This window comes from Protopterus annectens, chromosome 8.part0 (assembly GCF_019279795.1).
Source record: "Protopterus annectens isolate FY-2018-M chromosome 8.part0, PAN1.0, whole genome shotgun sequence".
Taxonomy (NCBI): domain Eukaryota; kingdom Metazoa; phylum Chordata; order Ceratodontiformes; family Protopteridae; genus Protopterus; species Protopterus annectens.
Window position 1 is genome coordinate 818,923,246 of NC_056741.1, and position 18,126 is coordinate 818,941,371.

Below are 18,126 nucleotides of genomic sequence, written 5' to 3' on the forward strand. Positions count from 1 at the left end.
AAGAGTGTGGTGGTGGGTGGGAATGAATATTGCAACATGGAAGAGAAGGACATCTATGGTTATGATAAGTTCTTACACAATTATTAAATGTCCTTCTATTCTCAGGTTGCAGTATTCATAGCATTAGTAAGAGTACCACATCTCTCTAGGAAGATGCATGAAGGGGACCAGAGTCAATGAGGCCCTGCAGGATAGACCTGGCAAACCCTACTTTAGCCTTGGAGATCAGGTACAATTTGTAATGTTTGATAAAGGTGTGAACAGAGGACCAAGCTGCAGCCTCTAGGATAAAGGAGTAATCAATTCCTTTAAAAAAGGCTTCTGAAGAGGAATCTGCTCTAGTGGAATGGGCCTTGACAGTTGAAGTCAGTTGCTTTCCATGAAAGGAGTAGGAAAAGGCTATTGCCTTAGAAATCCAAGAGGCAACAGTGTGTTTAGACACTGCCTTGCCAACAGCTCTGGGATGGAATGAGACAAAAAGTTAGTCAGAGTGTCTGACAGATTTTGTCTTATCTAGGTAGAACCTCAGTTGCCTGTAAACATTCAGGGAATGCAAAGCCCTTTCCAAGGAGTTCTGTGGTTGCGGGTAAAACACAGGTAGGTTAATCGTCTGGTTTAAGGAAATTTCATTGACTACTTTAGCCATGAAAGAAGGGGTAGTTCTGAGACAAACCCTATCTTTATGAAAAATAAGGTAGGGAGGAGAAGCCATAAGGGCTTGGATCTCAGGGACCCCCCCTGGCAGAAGTAATGGCCATTAATAAAACTGTTTTTCATGTGCAGAATTTAAGGGAGGAGGAGTGGGCTGGCTCAAAAGGTGCCAATGTAAACTTTTCCAGCACAAAGTTGAGGTCCCAAGGAGGGGGGGATAGGCTTACAGGGAGGTCTTATATAAAGGACCCCTTTCAGAAACAGCTTGACTTCCAGTCTGGAAGCCAAAGGAGAGGTCAGGGGAGACAAGCAAAAATGGCAGATAGGTGTACTTTTACTCAAGAGTAGGTTAACCCCGAATGTAGTAACTCACACAGGTAGGAAAGGACCAGTCGACCAGAAACTAGAAAAGGGTCCTTTTGTTTCCTGAGGCACCATTGGGAGAATCTTTTCCACTTCGATAAGTAATTTCTCCTGGTGCTTGGTTTCCAGGCCTCCTGCAGGACAAGTGAGTACGTCCTGTGAGCATAGGTGCCTAAAGGGGATCAGAACTCTATCACCCACATTGTCAGTTTGAGATTGAGTAGGTGGGGTTTAATCAGGGTCCCCTGTTTTGTGTGAGTAGGTCGAAGCGGTTAGGTAACCTGTGGTGACTGCCCTGGGCTAAAAGGTTGAGAAGGGGAAACCAGTGCTGTCTTGGCCAGGAGGGAGTCACCAGCAGGATTTTTGGTTTGTCCTTCTGTATTTTCAGGAGGACTTTGTGAATCAGAGGAAATGGAGGGAAGGCATAAAGGAGCATTCCCTCCCATGAAAAGGAGAAGGTGTCCAGTTTCCAAACCTGTGGATGAGGGAGCCTTGAGCAGAAGAGATGCATCTGTTTGTTCTGGGGGAGGCAAACAGATCTGCCTGAGGAATAAAATCCAGAAATACCTCCCTGTGGAGCATCCATTCATGGGAGGGTAATAAGGTTCTGCTTAGGGCATCTGCTACCCCATTTTCTTCTGATGGGATATAGACTGTTTGCAAGTAAATTTAGAGATCTGTTGCCAGGGACCAAACCTTTACTGCCAGACTGCAGCGGGGGTAAGACTTTGTTCCTCCTTGCTTGTTTATGTACCACAAAACAATCATGTTGTCTGTGATGACCTGTAGGGTGCCTGGCAGAAGGATCTGTTGAAAGGTCTGCATGGCCAAGGATAAGGCCTTTAGCTCTCTCAGGTTGATGTGGTCCTTCCTTTCCTAAATAAACCACTCTCCCTGAACTTTGTGCAGGTTGTTGGCATGCAGAAGGATGGCTCCCCAACCTAAATCTGACGCTTCTGTGTACAGATGCTGTTTGAGTGGGGGCAGTTGCAATGGGACCCCTTGATTCAGGGTAATGGTGGCAATCCACCATGAGAGTTCCTTCTTTAAGCATGGAAGAAAGGGCAGTTTTTTATCCAAGGGATGAGAATGTTGGCTCCAAGAGTTTCTCAAGGCCCACTGAAACCTCCTTGTGTGTATTTTGGCAAGAGGGATCATGGGAATCAGGGAATCCATGTATCCTAGTATCCTGAGAAATTCCCTTGCTGTGATGGATGTCCGAGGTAGCAGGGAGTGAAAGAACTGAGAAAGAAACTCTATTTTCTGTGGTGCGACAAAGACTGACATCAAGTCTGTCCTGATCCTGCACCCCAGGAAGACATGGTCTTGGGATGGAGTCATTTGAGACTTTGGGGCATTTAGTGTGAAGGCTAAGCTCTGTAGGAACCTGCACACTTTGTCCAAGTGTTGGGAGAGGATGAGCGGATCCTGGTGTAGAATAAGAAAATTGTCTAAGTAGGGATACATTTCTAAGCCCTGCAGTCTGCAGTGTGTGCAACGGCTGGGTGTAGGCACTTTGTGAAGACTCTTAGCACTGTGGACAGGCCAAAAGGTAAGGCAGAAAAATGAAAATGAGAGGAGCCCACAGAGAAACATAAATATCTTTTTTAATGGGGAAAGATGGGGATATGTACGTAAGCATTCTTCAAATCCAGGGAGACCATGAAGACTTGCTGAGGTATGAGGGGAAGGAAGTGCTGCAAAGTTAGCATTTTGAAAGTAGGCAATTTGAGGAATAGATTGAGGTGGGATAAAATCCTTTGGCTAATTGATCCTCTGGTACTGGTTCTATAGTACCCTGAGAGAGAAGATGGCTGAGGATGGGTGGGAGTAGTGGGAGTTGATTTTGAGGGGGTTGTGGTATCCCCTGTAAGGAAGGGGTAGCCCACCAGGTCATAAAGTATCCCCTCTCGATGATAGAAAGCACCCATTTGTCTGAGGTGATTTTCTGCCAGGAGGGGAGGGATAAGGGAGTGGAGCTGGTCAAGGGAGGGGAGTCACAGTGGAGGAGCTCTGCCTGTATCTGGCTACCTCCGAAAGGAGGATGGAGTGGAGGTGGTAGAAGACCTTGGAGCAGATTGTTTTCTGGTATGTCTTCATCCCCTGGACTGAGTAGCAGATGGGTGAGGGGACTGTCTCTTGACAAAGCTAGGTTTTTGGAGGGTAATTTCTATGAAATCTGGGAACAGGTGAGACTAGTAGATGTTTTAAGTTTTTTAAGTCTTGCCTTTTTCCTGTAGAGACTTAAGTAAATCTGCAGAGGCAGCTCCAAATAGGGCTTTGTTGTCCAGACGTGCATCTAGCAACTTAGCTTGAAATTCCAAAGGTAAGGGCTGAAGTCTCAGCCATGAAGATCTCCTTAGCACAGAACCAGAAGCAGATGACTTAGAGGAAGCTTCTACAACATCATAGCTGCACTTGATGTGAGTGTCTGGTTGCTTGAGAAACCGTGGACAGAAGGGTACTTATTTGAGACTTAACAGGGGATTCTGGAACCTCTGACAGATTACAGGCCTTGGTCAGGGAATCTAGTGCAAACTTTGCCATATGTGTCTGATAATTAATATCCCTAATGGCCAAAGTGGAAGAAGTATAAATTTTCTTCCCCAACCTGTCCATAAATTTACTACCTTTACCTGTAGGGAAGAGGAAGGAAGTTGCCTAAAGGACTTATCTGGTGATACAGCAATCACTACTGGATCTGCTGTTTTTTTTTGAAAATGTAGTGCTCCTGAGCAGACACTTTATAAACTGTGTCTGGCCTGTTAGAAGCAGGTGGTTGTGTGGAAGCAGAGAAGGCATCCTGAAAGACAGGAAGAAAGGGGGAACTGCAGATGGTGAGGGCTGCTCCATCTGCAATAACTCAAAGTATCTCTTTTTTGTCTCAGAGACATGTGATAGTTCCCATTTGAAATGTTGTCTGAACAGGAAAATGGTATCCTGCAAGGAGAAATCTTCTCCATGGGAGTCAGAAGTGAGAGATTCTTCCTTTTCTGGGGTAACAAAGTCTTTGGGTGAATCCAGCTATGAGCAGTAAGTTAAGGAGTCATCTGAGAAGGAAGGTAGGCCTGCCTGAGAAATCTGGGTCTGAAGAGCCTGAAAAGCCTTAAACAGAGTTTGGGGGAAGGTCTCCCAGAGAGGTGTAGGGTCTTTTGTAGTGTGCTTCTGCTTCTGTTTCCTTTTTAAAGGAGAAGTGGGAGCAGAAGTGGGCCTAGGAGCCGGTGTTATAGTGGATGCAAAGACTGTAGAAGCAGGGCCCTCCAAAACAGTGAGCCGTGGTTCCCCCTCACCACCATGGTGTGATGGCTGAAAACCCTCAGCAGACATACTCTGGATATGTGCAGAGCCAGATTCCGATTCAGTTCCCGATTCCTGCACAGTACCTGGCGTATGGAGCGATCCTGGGCTGACATCCGCCTCGAGGATAAAACTAGATGACTTTATTGGCCTTCTTCCTAGGTGGCTCATCGGAAGGGCCTGCTCCACTTTCCATTCCGGACGCCAAACGTCGTAGTCGCTGGTTTTCTAAATAAAGTTTTAAAGCCGCTAGAAGGCTTCTAAGGGTTTTTGGATTAACGGATTGACAGATCTTACAGGCCTTGTAATCGTGAGCCTCCCCAGACAAAATAAACACTGGTCATGTGTGTCCTTATAAGGTATTTGCCTACCACAAGCAAACTTTCCCTTAGTAGAAGACATGTATGTCTGATAAAAAACAAATAAGCAAAGAAAATCCCACAAGGGTACTTATCTCTGAGCGGAGAGCCGGAGAATGATCATTGAAAGTGGATGGATGATGTAAAGTGAACGCTGTAATTCTGAACTGGCAGATGGACATCTGATTCTCACTGCAGCAGAAAAATTCTGAGTTGGGTATGCGCAGACATCACAGTTATAGCTGACATCAGTTTATGACCCCTGCATTTTACATCGCACAAACCCCTGGATGAAAGACTTTGGTATACTGGCCGGATGTCCAGTGCTGCAGGCAGCAACTCACTAATATTATTAATACTGCAACATGAGAATAGAAGGACATCTGCTTTTACCTGTCCCTTATGATAATTTGACAATAGAATCCCTTCCCTCTCCCTGTTTATTGGGTGTTGACAGTAAGCACATAATTCTCATTTTGCAAAGTCTGTCCCTTTAAACTAATCTCCAGGCTAAAAGATGTGTGATAACATTGCTTAATATTGAGTGTACTGACACTGCTTGCATTAATTTGAGTATCAAATTTGTGATTTTTTTATTATAATTAGATTATTGGTTCTTGCTGGTGGCAGAAGATTTCCAGGCTAGTTGTTTTGTATTTAAATACTCAACAGCAAGTCCACCCAAACATTATTCTAAAACCAAACTCCAAACAGTCATAGTTACCACTGCCCCTAGAGTTATTCCTGTCAGTATCATGGACCAGCACTTCCGCACAACTTCTCTAGCCAGCCTGACTGAGCTGAGTATCTTGGGTTAGTGCAAGAATCTTCTCATGCTGTCTGATGATCCTGTATTATTTAAATGGCACTACACAGTGTGTGAGACATGTACATACATATTATTCTTGGAGGCAAAAAATCACACACAGACACACACACACACACACACACACACACCAAAATCATCATTACTCCACACATCACACCTCTCCAAGGCCATCACAATACACATAATCGAACATATGATGAGGTTCTAAAGATTAACTTGCGTAAACCTCAAAGACCTCCAAAACACAACACAGCAACAAAGCATATCAAGCCTGTTTCCACGCATAGCAAAAGGAGTGCCAAAGTCACAAATGCTGAGCCCACAAGGCAGGCATCGCCCTAACAAACATTCTTGTTACAGATGACTCCACTGTAAGACATTCACATGGGCCTCTTACCAGGCTGAGTACGGAAAGAGTGATGGTTCGTTGTTTGTTTGGTGTCACAATCCATGCATTCAAATTCTAGAAGAACAAATACTAGTAGGGCTCTGTCATAGTTCATGCTAGTGACAATGACTTGAGGTGAATCTCCCTGTATTACATGAAGAGAGACACGATGGAGCTCTCATACTGTGTGTCCCAGGCTGGTATGAGCTTAGTATTGAGCAGCATTTTACCTTCTCCAAGGATGATGCCGCAATATGAGCAAAAAATAATTGACTTCAGTAATTGGCTTAGTTTTTGGTGTCATTCAAAGGGGATCCAATATTTGTCAGCCTGGGAGGATATAATCAACAGACCAAGATGCTTTGCCAGGGATGGATGTATCTATTGCCTCTAGGGTTTTGATTTTTGGCAAAGACATTGTCCAACATAATGAAGTAAGCAAAGGAAATATGAAAGTGTTACTGATCAATTCTAGGAGCCTGAACAAGAAACTCTACTCTGTACAAGCCCTTCTCACCCAGGAAGAAATTGATGTCTGTGTACAGACTGAGACATGGTTTAAAACAGTGGTGAGCACTCCAGATGTGCAGGACTATAATGCCTTTCACATGTTTACACCAGCTACTGCGCAGGAGGGGAGAAAAGGTGGAGGTGTATTAGTCTACATTCAGAAGGGAGACACATAAAGGCTGGTAAAGCAGCATGATGCAATAGAGCTTCTTCACATCCAAATAACCATACCACACATTAGCTAACTAAAGAACTCCCTCTATGGAAAAAGAAAGCCACAATGCCTATCTACAAGAACTAGGATCACTTAATATTAAACCCAATACAATTTTCCTAGGTGATTTAAACTATCCAGCTATAGACTGGGAAACCTACACCAACACTAGTGCACAAGTACTAAGATTCCTGGACGTTATCAACACAAATGCCCTGGAACAATTAGTCAGACTACCCACTGGGGGATTAATCTTGGATCTTGTCCTTACTAATATGGAAGCATTTGCACCATCCCTTGCATATCTTCATCACTTGTTAGGTCTGACCATAAAGCAGTCTCCTTCAAAATAAAACTGAAACCAGAGATATCTTCCACCCAAGACACTTTTAGAAATTTCTTTAAGACAAACTACCTGCCGTTGCCTTAACAGATAAACTCCATATGCTGGATGTGACATTTGCTCTGATTTTAATAATTCAGCCTTAGTGGAGCTCAGAAATAAATTGGTGCTGAAGGGCCTTCTACCTTCTTCTTCAGCTTCTACTTCTGGAGTGTTCCTATCCACTAAGAAATTTGTGGACAAGCCACAAGGGGATAAATGAGAAAAATCTGAGATCAAGACGCAAATGAAGTGATTTGCTGACCACTGTCCTTCTTTGGTTTTGACTTTGGCTTAGCCACCCAAGATTCAGATGCCATCAGACTTGACCACCCCACCAAATTTGACTCTCCCATCTGCCAGAACTCCTTGTTGAGAACTAATTCCTTCCAGACTGCACTCACCTTTTCTTCAGAAGTCTCTTCAGAAGGCCTCAAGACCCTGGTCATCCTCTTCTTCCTATAGGTCTACAAGAAGTATTTCCAAAGCAGAGGTGGACTAGATGATAAGGAAGTTCCTCAAAGCCTAAATTCAGTTGGGAGTTCTTCTGGCTCTGGCCCACACCGGACCTGTGAGCTTTGGACCAGCCCAGACCCCTTTAGCTGCTCCAACTCCGATCAGTCCCCTGGTTTCAGAGTTAACGGATCTGATACTCCTGGGATTGCCTGTGTCGGATCAGAAGTTACGGACTTTATTGACTCTGGCATCATCTCTGATGATGATCTATCTTAGGGAAGTACCACACTGACAATCTGCCCCTAAGAGTTGACCTAGTTGTTCTGGATTTGGGACCTTATGCGGATAGTGATCGAATTTTTGACGAACATGTGTCTATTGTAAGAAAGTCCTTCTATATTGCAAAGCTTATAAACAGAGGGATTGTGTCTAGATCTAGGGGATGTCATTTCCCCATTTACTTGGCCCTCATTAGGTAAATCATTGACTGTAATGCCCCATTTTGCATGCATCTGTTCAGACACATGCAACAACTGGAATACCCACAGAGATACCTTACTAAAAGGATACAAGGCCTAAACAACATGTCCTACATGGACCGACTCAGAGTCCAGTCACAATACTCAGTATCCTACAAACTGCTAAGAGGTGCTCTGTGTATGGCATTCAAGACATTCTCTGACCCATTACTGATGGATTTATTGCACATCAGCAAATCAATAGTACTTTTTAGAGGGACAGGTATATTTCATAGCAGATATCGCTGCTATGGAACAGACTCCATTTTCAAGAGCAACTTAGATCTATGGATGGGAAGCAGAACATTTACCCCAGGACTGCGCCCTATACTACTAATGGACAGATGCAGCTCCTAAATACTTTACCCAAAGCATGGGTCCCCTCAAATTATCTATGGTGTGACCCCAGTTACTCTCATTAGGGGTAAAATATAATTATTGACCATGGGATAAGTAAGGCCAGTCTGTAACCAAATGGGATAGGATATTTTCAGCACAAAAAGGGAAAATGGCTAGGCTTAAAATGGCCCACAAGGGCAGCTAGTCTAGTGCTTACCTATGCATCTAAAAGGGTGAGCACATATGCCATTTATGTCCCAGAAAAGTTTTACCATCAGTTCTGAATCTTTGTGACCTTTTCCTAGGATTCAGATCGAATTCCTCTCCACCTAACTGCCCTAGGTAGCCCATGCATCATGTTAGCAAAGGCACCCCCCTGCATGCACACACATATGCACACACACATACACAAACAAGCCGCCTGCACATACTCAGACTCACAGATACACTCACTCATAGATCCCCGCACATGTTTCAACAGAGACACACACATATATATGCAGTCTTGATTCCCTAACTACTCCCGCATGTGACCACACAAGCAGAGACAGACACACGCACACACAGATACACACAGACACACGCACACACAGACACACACACACACACACACACACACACACACACACACACATTCCTGCAGCCTCATTTATGTCCCTAAAGACATGCACACATCTACACACTGACGCCTCCCACCCACACAGCTTTGCTGTCCTTTCCTGCACAACAAATTATCCCAAAGCAGTGAATGATGAGTGCTCTTTTTTGATGTAGCTCACATGTTCCTCTTAAGAGTAAGAGTTTACTTGCTGGAACTCAGCCGAGCAAATTGGGAGCAGCAGACATTTCTTGGGGGGGGGGGGGTATACCACATGGCTAATTGGCATAGTCACTCCCTAAGTATGCTGCATTACCATGTGGCTTGCTGGCACCTCCACGAGGGGAAAACAATCAAATGTAGCATGGTCTGTGAATTGGAAAGGCTTAGTCCCATGTGGATACTTTCCAGAATAAGGATTCAACATCAGAGTAAGCCTTCTCAATTACATGGTTTATTTTTCAAAAGTGAATCTATTACATCTCCACTCTAATTTCTCTGTTTTCCTTAACTAAAAGTAAAATCAGGAGAACTACATTGATGGTGAGATTGTCACATGATAAGTGTTGGTCTTCATCCATTGCTGATATTGTTGTACTGGATAGCGCATTCATTTTCGTTATTAATTCCTGTGTTCCATTACTGTTCTTATACTTACTGGGTAAACAGGTCCTTACCTCAATGCATTTCCAGACTATGGAGTAAGTTATCACTACAGGTTAGAGTGCTACTTTAACTACCTTTGAGGCTAGGCTTGATGACTGGATGGATAGGCGCAAATGTATATCAGGACTGTCATGTACAACCTTGCTTGATTTGAGAGGTAAGCTCTTTTATGTGTTTGAAAAGGGAGACATGAACTTTTAATATGTTTGAAAAGGGAGACATGAACTTTTAATGTGTTTGAAAAGGGAGGCATGGACTTTTAAGTGTGTCTGCTTAAAGGTCTAAATGGGTGGGCATTTTATGGTCTGTGTGATCTCTTGCCTGTTATTGTTCCAATGTTCCTAATACGTTGCACAGTGATGTCAATCAGAATTCCCACAATCCATTTTAGTAATGGATATATGTGCTTTCATTTTTTCTTTTTTTTTTTAAGTTTTCCTCTTTCTGTTTGGAATTCATATAGCTAATTTCCTTTCCTTTAGTTTAGGAGATTATCCCTTTTAAATTCTGCATATTCACTGTAGTTACAGGGGAAAAAAAACTAAGTAATTTTATTCCCAGAAATCAGTAGATACATCAATACATATGTAGACACCAAGTAGTTTTTATTCAATTTCCACCCCCGTAAAAAAAAAATATATAACACGCTAATAATAACAAAATAATAATAATAATAATAATAATACAGGGCCAGTCAGCTCACCAATAATTCCAAAGATGTCTCTAATATTTGGGACGAAGATGACCAGAATGTTGACAAAGACAAGGAGTGAGATGGCAATAGCTATATGTCTAATCCAACTGAATTGCTTCCCAGGGAATAAAAGCTGCTGAAGTGCACGGCGAATCTAAGAAAGGAAAAATAATAGAATGTTACGTGCCTATGCAAGTAGGCTTTCTGCTAAAATACGTTCCATTTCTGAAAGGCAGCATTACGAATAGGAGTAACTGCATAGCATTACATGCAATGGCAATCATCATTGATAACACAGTACCAAAAACCCAAACAAACTGTAATGCTATGGTGACTTATGATAAATGATGTTATTCTGTTCATTTGCAGCATGCACTATGAAAATGGTTTATTACACACACACACACTGTTTTTTCACCCTTGCAAGTGTGATGATAAGAACTCAGTATGGTAAAATAAATATCTCAGCAAACATTTTAGTCCACTTGAGCATTGTGACAGTAGCTATACCACTCACATTTTTTTCTTCTGTGTACAAAGTCAAAACGATATGTTAAAGACAAACATCTCGGCAAATGTTTTTGAGTCTACATGAATTTTGCAACACCACTGTTTTGTCCTTGTATGCATGAAGTCAGAATTTAGTATGACAACCAAATACCTCAGCAAACTTGAGTCCAACTAAACACCATTAACTGTGTAATTTAATACTTTTCTTTTTCCATGTATGAAGTCAAAACTCTTTGTAAGACAGATACCCAGCAAACGTTTTAGTCAAAATGTCACCTTTTTACTACTTCCTTTATGCTTTTTCACTCTACTGCTTAATCCTCTTCAGGTTGACTTTATGACCACATCTTAAGTAATACCAACAAAAGCTGCTCAGTAAAAGAGATATGTCTCTCCAATTCCCACTTCCTGGACTCTTACCTTACTTATTTAACAATGTTTACCTTTATTCTATGGAAATTATTTAACAATGTTTACCTTTATTCTATGGAAATTATTATCAACATTATCTAAAAAAAAGCCTTGTATTGTACTATTTACTTGTTAGATACCTGCTCTTATTAAATTGTTGTTGTCTGTTTTTTCCAGATGAATATGGAACACCTATTTTCCTTGCTATGAAACTGCAATATATTTGTAATATGTTTTTATATTATGTCTGCATTTGGAGCTTTTCTCTCTGGTCCTCCGCTAAAAACAGGTTCTTCTTGACCCAGTCAGATTATCCTGGTAAACAAATGTCAAATAAATAAATAATTAAAATGAACATGGTAACTAACTTTAATGGCATTTTTTTCTTTTATTTGCCAGTTAAATTCTATAAAACCCATGCCTTAGCAAACTTTTGAGTTAAGTTGAAAACTGTAATTACAATATTGTTGTTTTATTCTTCTTGTATGTATGAAGTCAAAGTTCAATATGATAAATACAAAAACCAAATCAAAACTGAGACCAGCTGAACACTAATAAAATACTTTTATTTGCCTTACTCGCTGATCTTAACACTCACTATTGCAACCTATAAGAAAAATCACACTAGCTACCAGTCAAAAAAAAGCATTTACTATGTAGTTTGATAATTAAATTTCTAAAGCAAGGCTACATGCCACCACTTAAAAGATTACTTCAAATCAGGGAACCAAGCTGCTCCCTTAGAAGCACTCAAGAAACACCCAGTCATACTTCTTACACTTAAAAAGAGTTAATGATGAGAAACATTAGGATTATTAAATATATATATATTTCTACAAAATGAATCAAATTGCACCTACTTTTGTGAAGGCTTAAGTCTAAAATTCAGTTCTAGTACTCAACTCACTGTAAATATAATTTTTTACAATTCATTTCCACTAAGCATTGTAAATAGAATTTACTTAATATAACTTCTACTCCTTTTAAAAATGCACTACTGCTTAGTTTTGTCATGTACATCAACCTCATGTATACAAACTGCTGTAATTCTGGAGCTAAATATATGCATGTTATGTTAAATACTTAGTATTAATGTACCACATGCAATATATTAGTGTTAAAAAATATACTAGAAATGTTCTGTACTTTTGCACTAGGTTGTGATTGAAAAGGGTCAGTAGGCCAGCTCACTTGCTTGGTTATCAAAGTATAAAATAAAGTAAAACAACTGTTCAGCTGTAAATTTATAGCAAAAAATATACAACTCTCCTTATGTCTCTTACTGCTTCCCTGCTGATTTTTTTGTAGTAATAAGTAGTACACAGCTTGTTGCCCCTCATGCACACACTTGAGTTTGAAAAACTGCATGTCACAATAAAGAGATCAATAAGTCCTTTTCTCTGTGTTTGCAGAATCCTCAAGAGTGAAGGCCTCTTATGCCATACTGGCCTCCAGAGGGTTCTTAGTAGAGGGTTAAGAACTCTGACATACCACAAGTTCTGAAACATTGAAGGGTGCATCAGAGTCAGAAAGGGCCGATTGAATCTCTGGCCAATGACTTTTAAGCTTTTTCTTAAGTAGTTTGGGTACACATGGGAAAACAGAATTTGCCATCTTGGAGTTGGCCAAGTGTTTGAGACGCTGGGTCTACAGAAAAGTGTTAAGACAGGACAAACAGGACTGCAAAGTCTTAGGAACAAGGGATTGGCAGATGGAACAAGCTTTCTTGTTGTATTCCGCACCTAAGCAAAAGAGACACTGGGTATGCAAATCTTAGTAAGGGATTTGCCTACTGCACTTGCACTTACCTCTCCTAGCTGACATCAAACACCAGTAAGACAAAACAGTTAAGAAATATAAAGGAATGTTCCCCAATGGGACACTTAGCTGAGTATTCAAAGCCACTGTACCAATGACCAAACAATAATAAGTCCAATGGCTACATGATCTGTAGTGAGGCTGGAGGTGAGATAGTCTTGAGACATTACGCTGATATGTCTGCCTATGTACCCCTACACTTGCATGATGAGGTCACATATCAGGCATATGATCCTGGGAAGATAAAGCTTTGATACCCGTATGGATGACAGCAGTGATAACCCAAGTGCTAGGAATGCTGCAACAGTGATTTCAGTCAGGACATCTAAATCTCTCAGATCTACAGATTAATTGTTCATTTCTTGTGAGGGTAAGAAGAAATGACAACCTGTGTCACAACAGACTATGTCAAAATGATTGTCTAAGACTATTACTATTTGTTATGCTCACCACAACAAAACTATTCCAAGCAGGGTCAAGGCACATTATACATGGCTATGGCTTTTTGGAAAGGGTTGGATTCTAAAATTATTATACAAGGTGCAATTTGGTCCTCTGCACATACTTTTGCAAAGCACAATAAGCTTGATTCCTTCTCTAGGTCTAGATAAGGCTTTGTTAGGACCATTCTCCATGGGCTCCTGGATTCTTTTCCTTCTACCTCCCAAATACAGTTGGCTAAGGGAATCCACCCATTAGCTCAGGCTATTGCAGCAGTGATCAGAATGATGAATATAGTAGTTATATAAGCAAACATACCATAAGATATTTGAATGATCACTGGTACAATAGCCACTCTCTCCCTCCATCTGCTGTTTTCTTTGGTGTGTTGTTTATACAAGGGTGTGGATATTTGTTTTTTTTTTGTTTTCCAAGCATTGTCTTTTTAAGGCTCAGTCTCCCTCTCTCTGTTGGCATAGATGCTCTGAAAGGCTTGGTGCCCAAACCTGTGTTTTTAGTCAGCTAAGCTCGAGCCGACTGAAGGTTTGAGTGCATTGAATGTGCCCTGAAGCTTTAAAAACTGTCCGGCTCTTAAATTCTATGCAAGATATAACCCATTAAGCAAAGGGAATGTCTCATCAAACAGTGAACACTCATAAGAGCAAACATCTAAACAGCGATCATTTTAGATTGTACTCTCAAAAAAGATGAACATTTATCATTTTCTATTTTTTACAGGGGGTCAAGCCCCCCTGCACCCTCTACACTCTCTGATAATTATATATACTAACTGTAAGATTGCACAACAGTGGGATAAGGGCAAATTCTCTTACCCATCTGTACCACAACATTCACTTTTTTACAGCAGGAAAAAGTATTCACTCAAGTGAGCGTTCTTTCTTCCTAATTTTAACCAGCTAAGGCTACCGCAGCAGTGATCATTCGAACATCTACTATTATGGCAAGTTTACTTACACAACTGCACCATTCCCAGAGTTTGGAACCAAGGACTGAGAAAGTAATTGTTTGTGCACTGAAGCCTAGTTTGGCTAATATAATTCTTATTACACAATTCCTAACAATTCTTAACTCTCCTTCTCTACCTGACATTGCTTCCTTAAGTATTTAAACAACTTGTGTATCATAATCCGCAGATTCCTTTCAAGATTTAAATATTATTTTCTACACTCTTCTTTGTACACTCAGACACAGAAGTATGATCTCTCCACAATAATGTCATTTCTTTTGAAACTCCAACATAACACATAGGTAAATTTTAACCAATATACTTTCCTCCTAATGCAATTGTACAGTCTGAATGATGTTGGAATGTAATTAATCTGTGTAATTTTAACAGCTGTCACTACTTTTTCCTCATTCCTAGTATTATTGTGTATCTAATTTACTATTGTATATGTCTTACTTAATTGTGGAGCTTTTCTCCCCGGGCCTCTGCTGAAAAAGGGCTCTCACTCAGTCGGACAAACCATGTCAACAAATGTCAAATAAATAAACAAACAAATAATGAAGTAACCTGAATCCCTTTCTATCCTTATTATAATTTTCACCTTCCCCTATTTCTTTTTTTTTTTTTTTTAAATTCTTTTTATTGATTTTTAGTCATAACATTACAAAACATACTTTACAACTTGACTAAACGATAAGTACAGACAAAAAATTTCTCTATATACAATAACTATATACAAAGCCCATCTATGTAGAACCTCGAGACCGAAGATTCGAAAGTAGAGTGATTATGTTAAAATTCCTTCATAAACCAGTTTCCAAGCTTCCCTCCGTGATGGATTTAGCCTCATGGAATACCACAAATATTTATGAGCAGAGAAATGCTTCCCAATTATCTGTCTGAGTCCTTCCCAAGATAGGGCTGATCTATCCTTCCAATTTAGGGTGATATAGTATTTAACCAACATAAAGGCTGTTATTAGGAAATACGCGTTCTTAATGTCCATGCCCACCGGGGGTATGTGAAGAAGGGCAAATTGCCAAGACAGGGTAGATTTTTCATAGCCCATTTTTTCTAATTTGACTCTGAGGGCACACCATAGTTTGTAAGAGCACTTGCAACTCCAAAAGATGTGGATGATATCTGCTTTCATCATAGGGCAGAATTGGCAAAATGGTGGGACTTCCTTGTACATCTTGTTTAACAGAGCGGGGGTGTAATACGCGTTATTTACAATCATAAGTTGGGTATATCTGAACTTTAATAGAGGAATAGCTTTGGAAAATTTTTGAGTGGCTTGTGCTATGGATTTGGACGAGATCGAGGGGTCTTGTTTTATCCAAAAGTCAGAATGGATAGCCTCTTTCGTGCACCTAATTTCTGATATTAACTTGTAGGAGTTAGAGATCATTTTCTTTTTACGAGTTAGTAGATTCCAAAGTACCTTACACAACTCTATTTGAGGATCGGGAATATCTGTATCTCTCCAGTACTTGTTGCAGATGTCCATTAATTGTCTAAGCATAGTGGTATAGTTGATCGAAAGCTTAAACTTGCTTCTGATAGAAGAAATGTGTTCCAACCTGCATAAGAAGAGGTCCAGCACAGTTTTATTTTTGATCAATGGAAACGAATTCAAATTAACCAAATTTTCGTTTAATTTAATGTTAGGATTAAGGTGTAAAGGTTGGAGGAGATGAAAAGCAGACTGTAGTTCAAGAGATTTAAACAAGTTTTGTGTACACCTGATTTGAGACCATAGGTCATTTTGAATTTTGTACTTTCTTTTGGCAGACATATCTAAGAAAGGTAGGGCCATGGGATTAACGTAAAGAGATTTAATATAATTGTAATAAAGTTTGACCCACGTTGGGCACCAAGCATTAGATTCCTCTCTGAAAGTTGCCACCTTGATTATTCTACTGCTTCTGTTTATTTCATACAAAAGTCTAAAATCTGGAAGGCTTAGACCCCCCTTCTCTTTAGGGTATATAAGTTTATTATAGCTTATCCTGATGGGTCTAGGGTGCCAAATAAACTTCGAAAGAAATGATTGGATTTTATTAAAGACTTTATTATGAATCAGGGTGTTGGTAGCATTTAGAACAAACAGAAGTCTTGGCTGAATGTTCATTTTGATAATGGCCACTTTCGATAGAACCGGGAGTTTTAGTTGAGACCATCTTTCCATATCCTTTTGAATCCCACCCCAACATCTAGAGAAGTCCCCTTGATGATGTATATTTCCATCTGTTTGGAAGGATACTCCTAGGTATTGCAAATGGTCATTGACTTTTATAGTAGGTATAGATCTTTCACTGGGTAATTGCGAGTAAATGTTAATTGGAAAGATCGTTGTTTTATCTAAATTCACTTTATAATTCTAGTATTTGGAGAAAATTTGTAAAGTATTATTAATTTTGTTAATATCAGCGTTGGGAAGTGAGTAGTAGATATTCAAGTCATCTGCATAAGCTGATAAGGGTACATCAGTATTAAATAATCTTGGGATATGGTGGAATGTTCTCTGCTTAATTAATAAAAGTAAAGGTTCTATATATAGGTTAAATAAAAGCGGTGATAGAGGGCAACCCTGCCTGATACCATTATTAATCAATATCCTTCTGGAGCTATATTTGTTTATTTGTAAAGTAGTATACGCATTTTTATATAGGATATTAAGAGTGTGTATAAATTGAGTAGGGAAATTAAATTTTTGTAGAACCGAGATCAAGAATTCCTTGCTAATTCTATCAAATGCTTTGGATGCATCAATAGCTAGGGCATAGATGGGGGTACGCTTGATCAGTGATAAAGAGGACATAGCATTTAGTGTAAGAGTTTGGTTGAAGGTTTGTCTCTGGTTTATAAACCCTGATTGTTCAGGAGAGATGATTTTACCAATCCCAGATTTCAATCTACCGGCTAAGATTGCTGCCAGAATTTTAATATCTATATTAATAATAGAAATAGGTCTATAATTATTGGGGTTGGAGCTGTCTTTATTTGGTTTGGGGATTAGAATAGTTCGGTATGCATTTAGGTGGGGGTCACAAACCCCTTCCTGACTAATAAAGTTAAATAGGTGACATAGAATGATTGATAATTTCTGGCTAAACGCTTTATAAAATTCCGCCGTGAAACCATCCGGTCCTGGCGCTTTATTGGATTTCAGGTTATTAATCGCCGACATAGTATCGCTTTGAGTGATATCGGCCGCTAATAAGGATCGATGGTGTTCATCTAACTTTGGTGTAACTAGATTGTCAAGGAATAGGTTTAGTTCTTGTCTGTCTATAGGATTTGGGGTAGGATTGTATACTTCTTCATAAATATCCTCAAATATCTTTATTATGTCTTGTGTGTTACAAATATAATTTTGATGAACCTTAATTCTTGAGATAGGGGGAGTATTGCTATGTTGATTAATCAGTCTCGCCAGAAACCTAGAGGGAAGTTGAGCCCAATGTGAATAATTAGCTAAGGCTCTTATCTCATAGAATGAAAGGTTGTCCGCCTGTAATGATGTTAATTTTAACTGCAGCTGGGTAATCTCCTTCTCTAGATCTGGTGTGAAGTTCTGTTGAATACGGGATTCAAGGGATTTTAATTCCCCCTGTATAGCCCCTTCTTTAGAGATAAACTCGTTCTTATAATGGGAGGCTTTGTTGATTAATACTCCTCTGATCAAGACCTTAGTGGTAGCCCAAGAGAT

The 18,126-nt window shown here is 40.1% G+C and overlaps 1 protein-coding gene across 2 annotated transcripts in view; it reads right to left on the reverse strand.

Moving 5' to 3' along the window:
• The window catches only part of SLC38A5 (solute carrier family 38 member 5), a 776,684-nt gene that overhangs the window by 30,295 nt on the left and 728,263 nt on the right, over nucleotides 1–18,126 (reverse strand). For both annotated transcript variants that reach the window (XM_044080289.1, XM_044080288.1), the window contains one exon: nucleotides 10,274–10,418. In XM_044080289.1, the coding sequence (XP_043936224.1) occupies nucleotides 10,274–10,418 (145 nt within the window). The remainder of the gene's footprint in view (nucleotides 1–10,273; nucleotides 10,419–18,126) is intronic.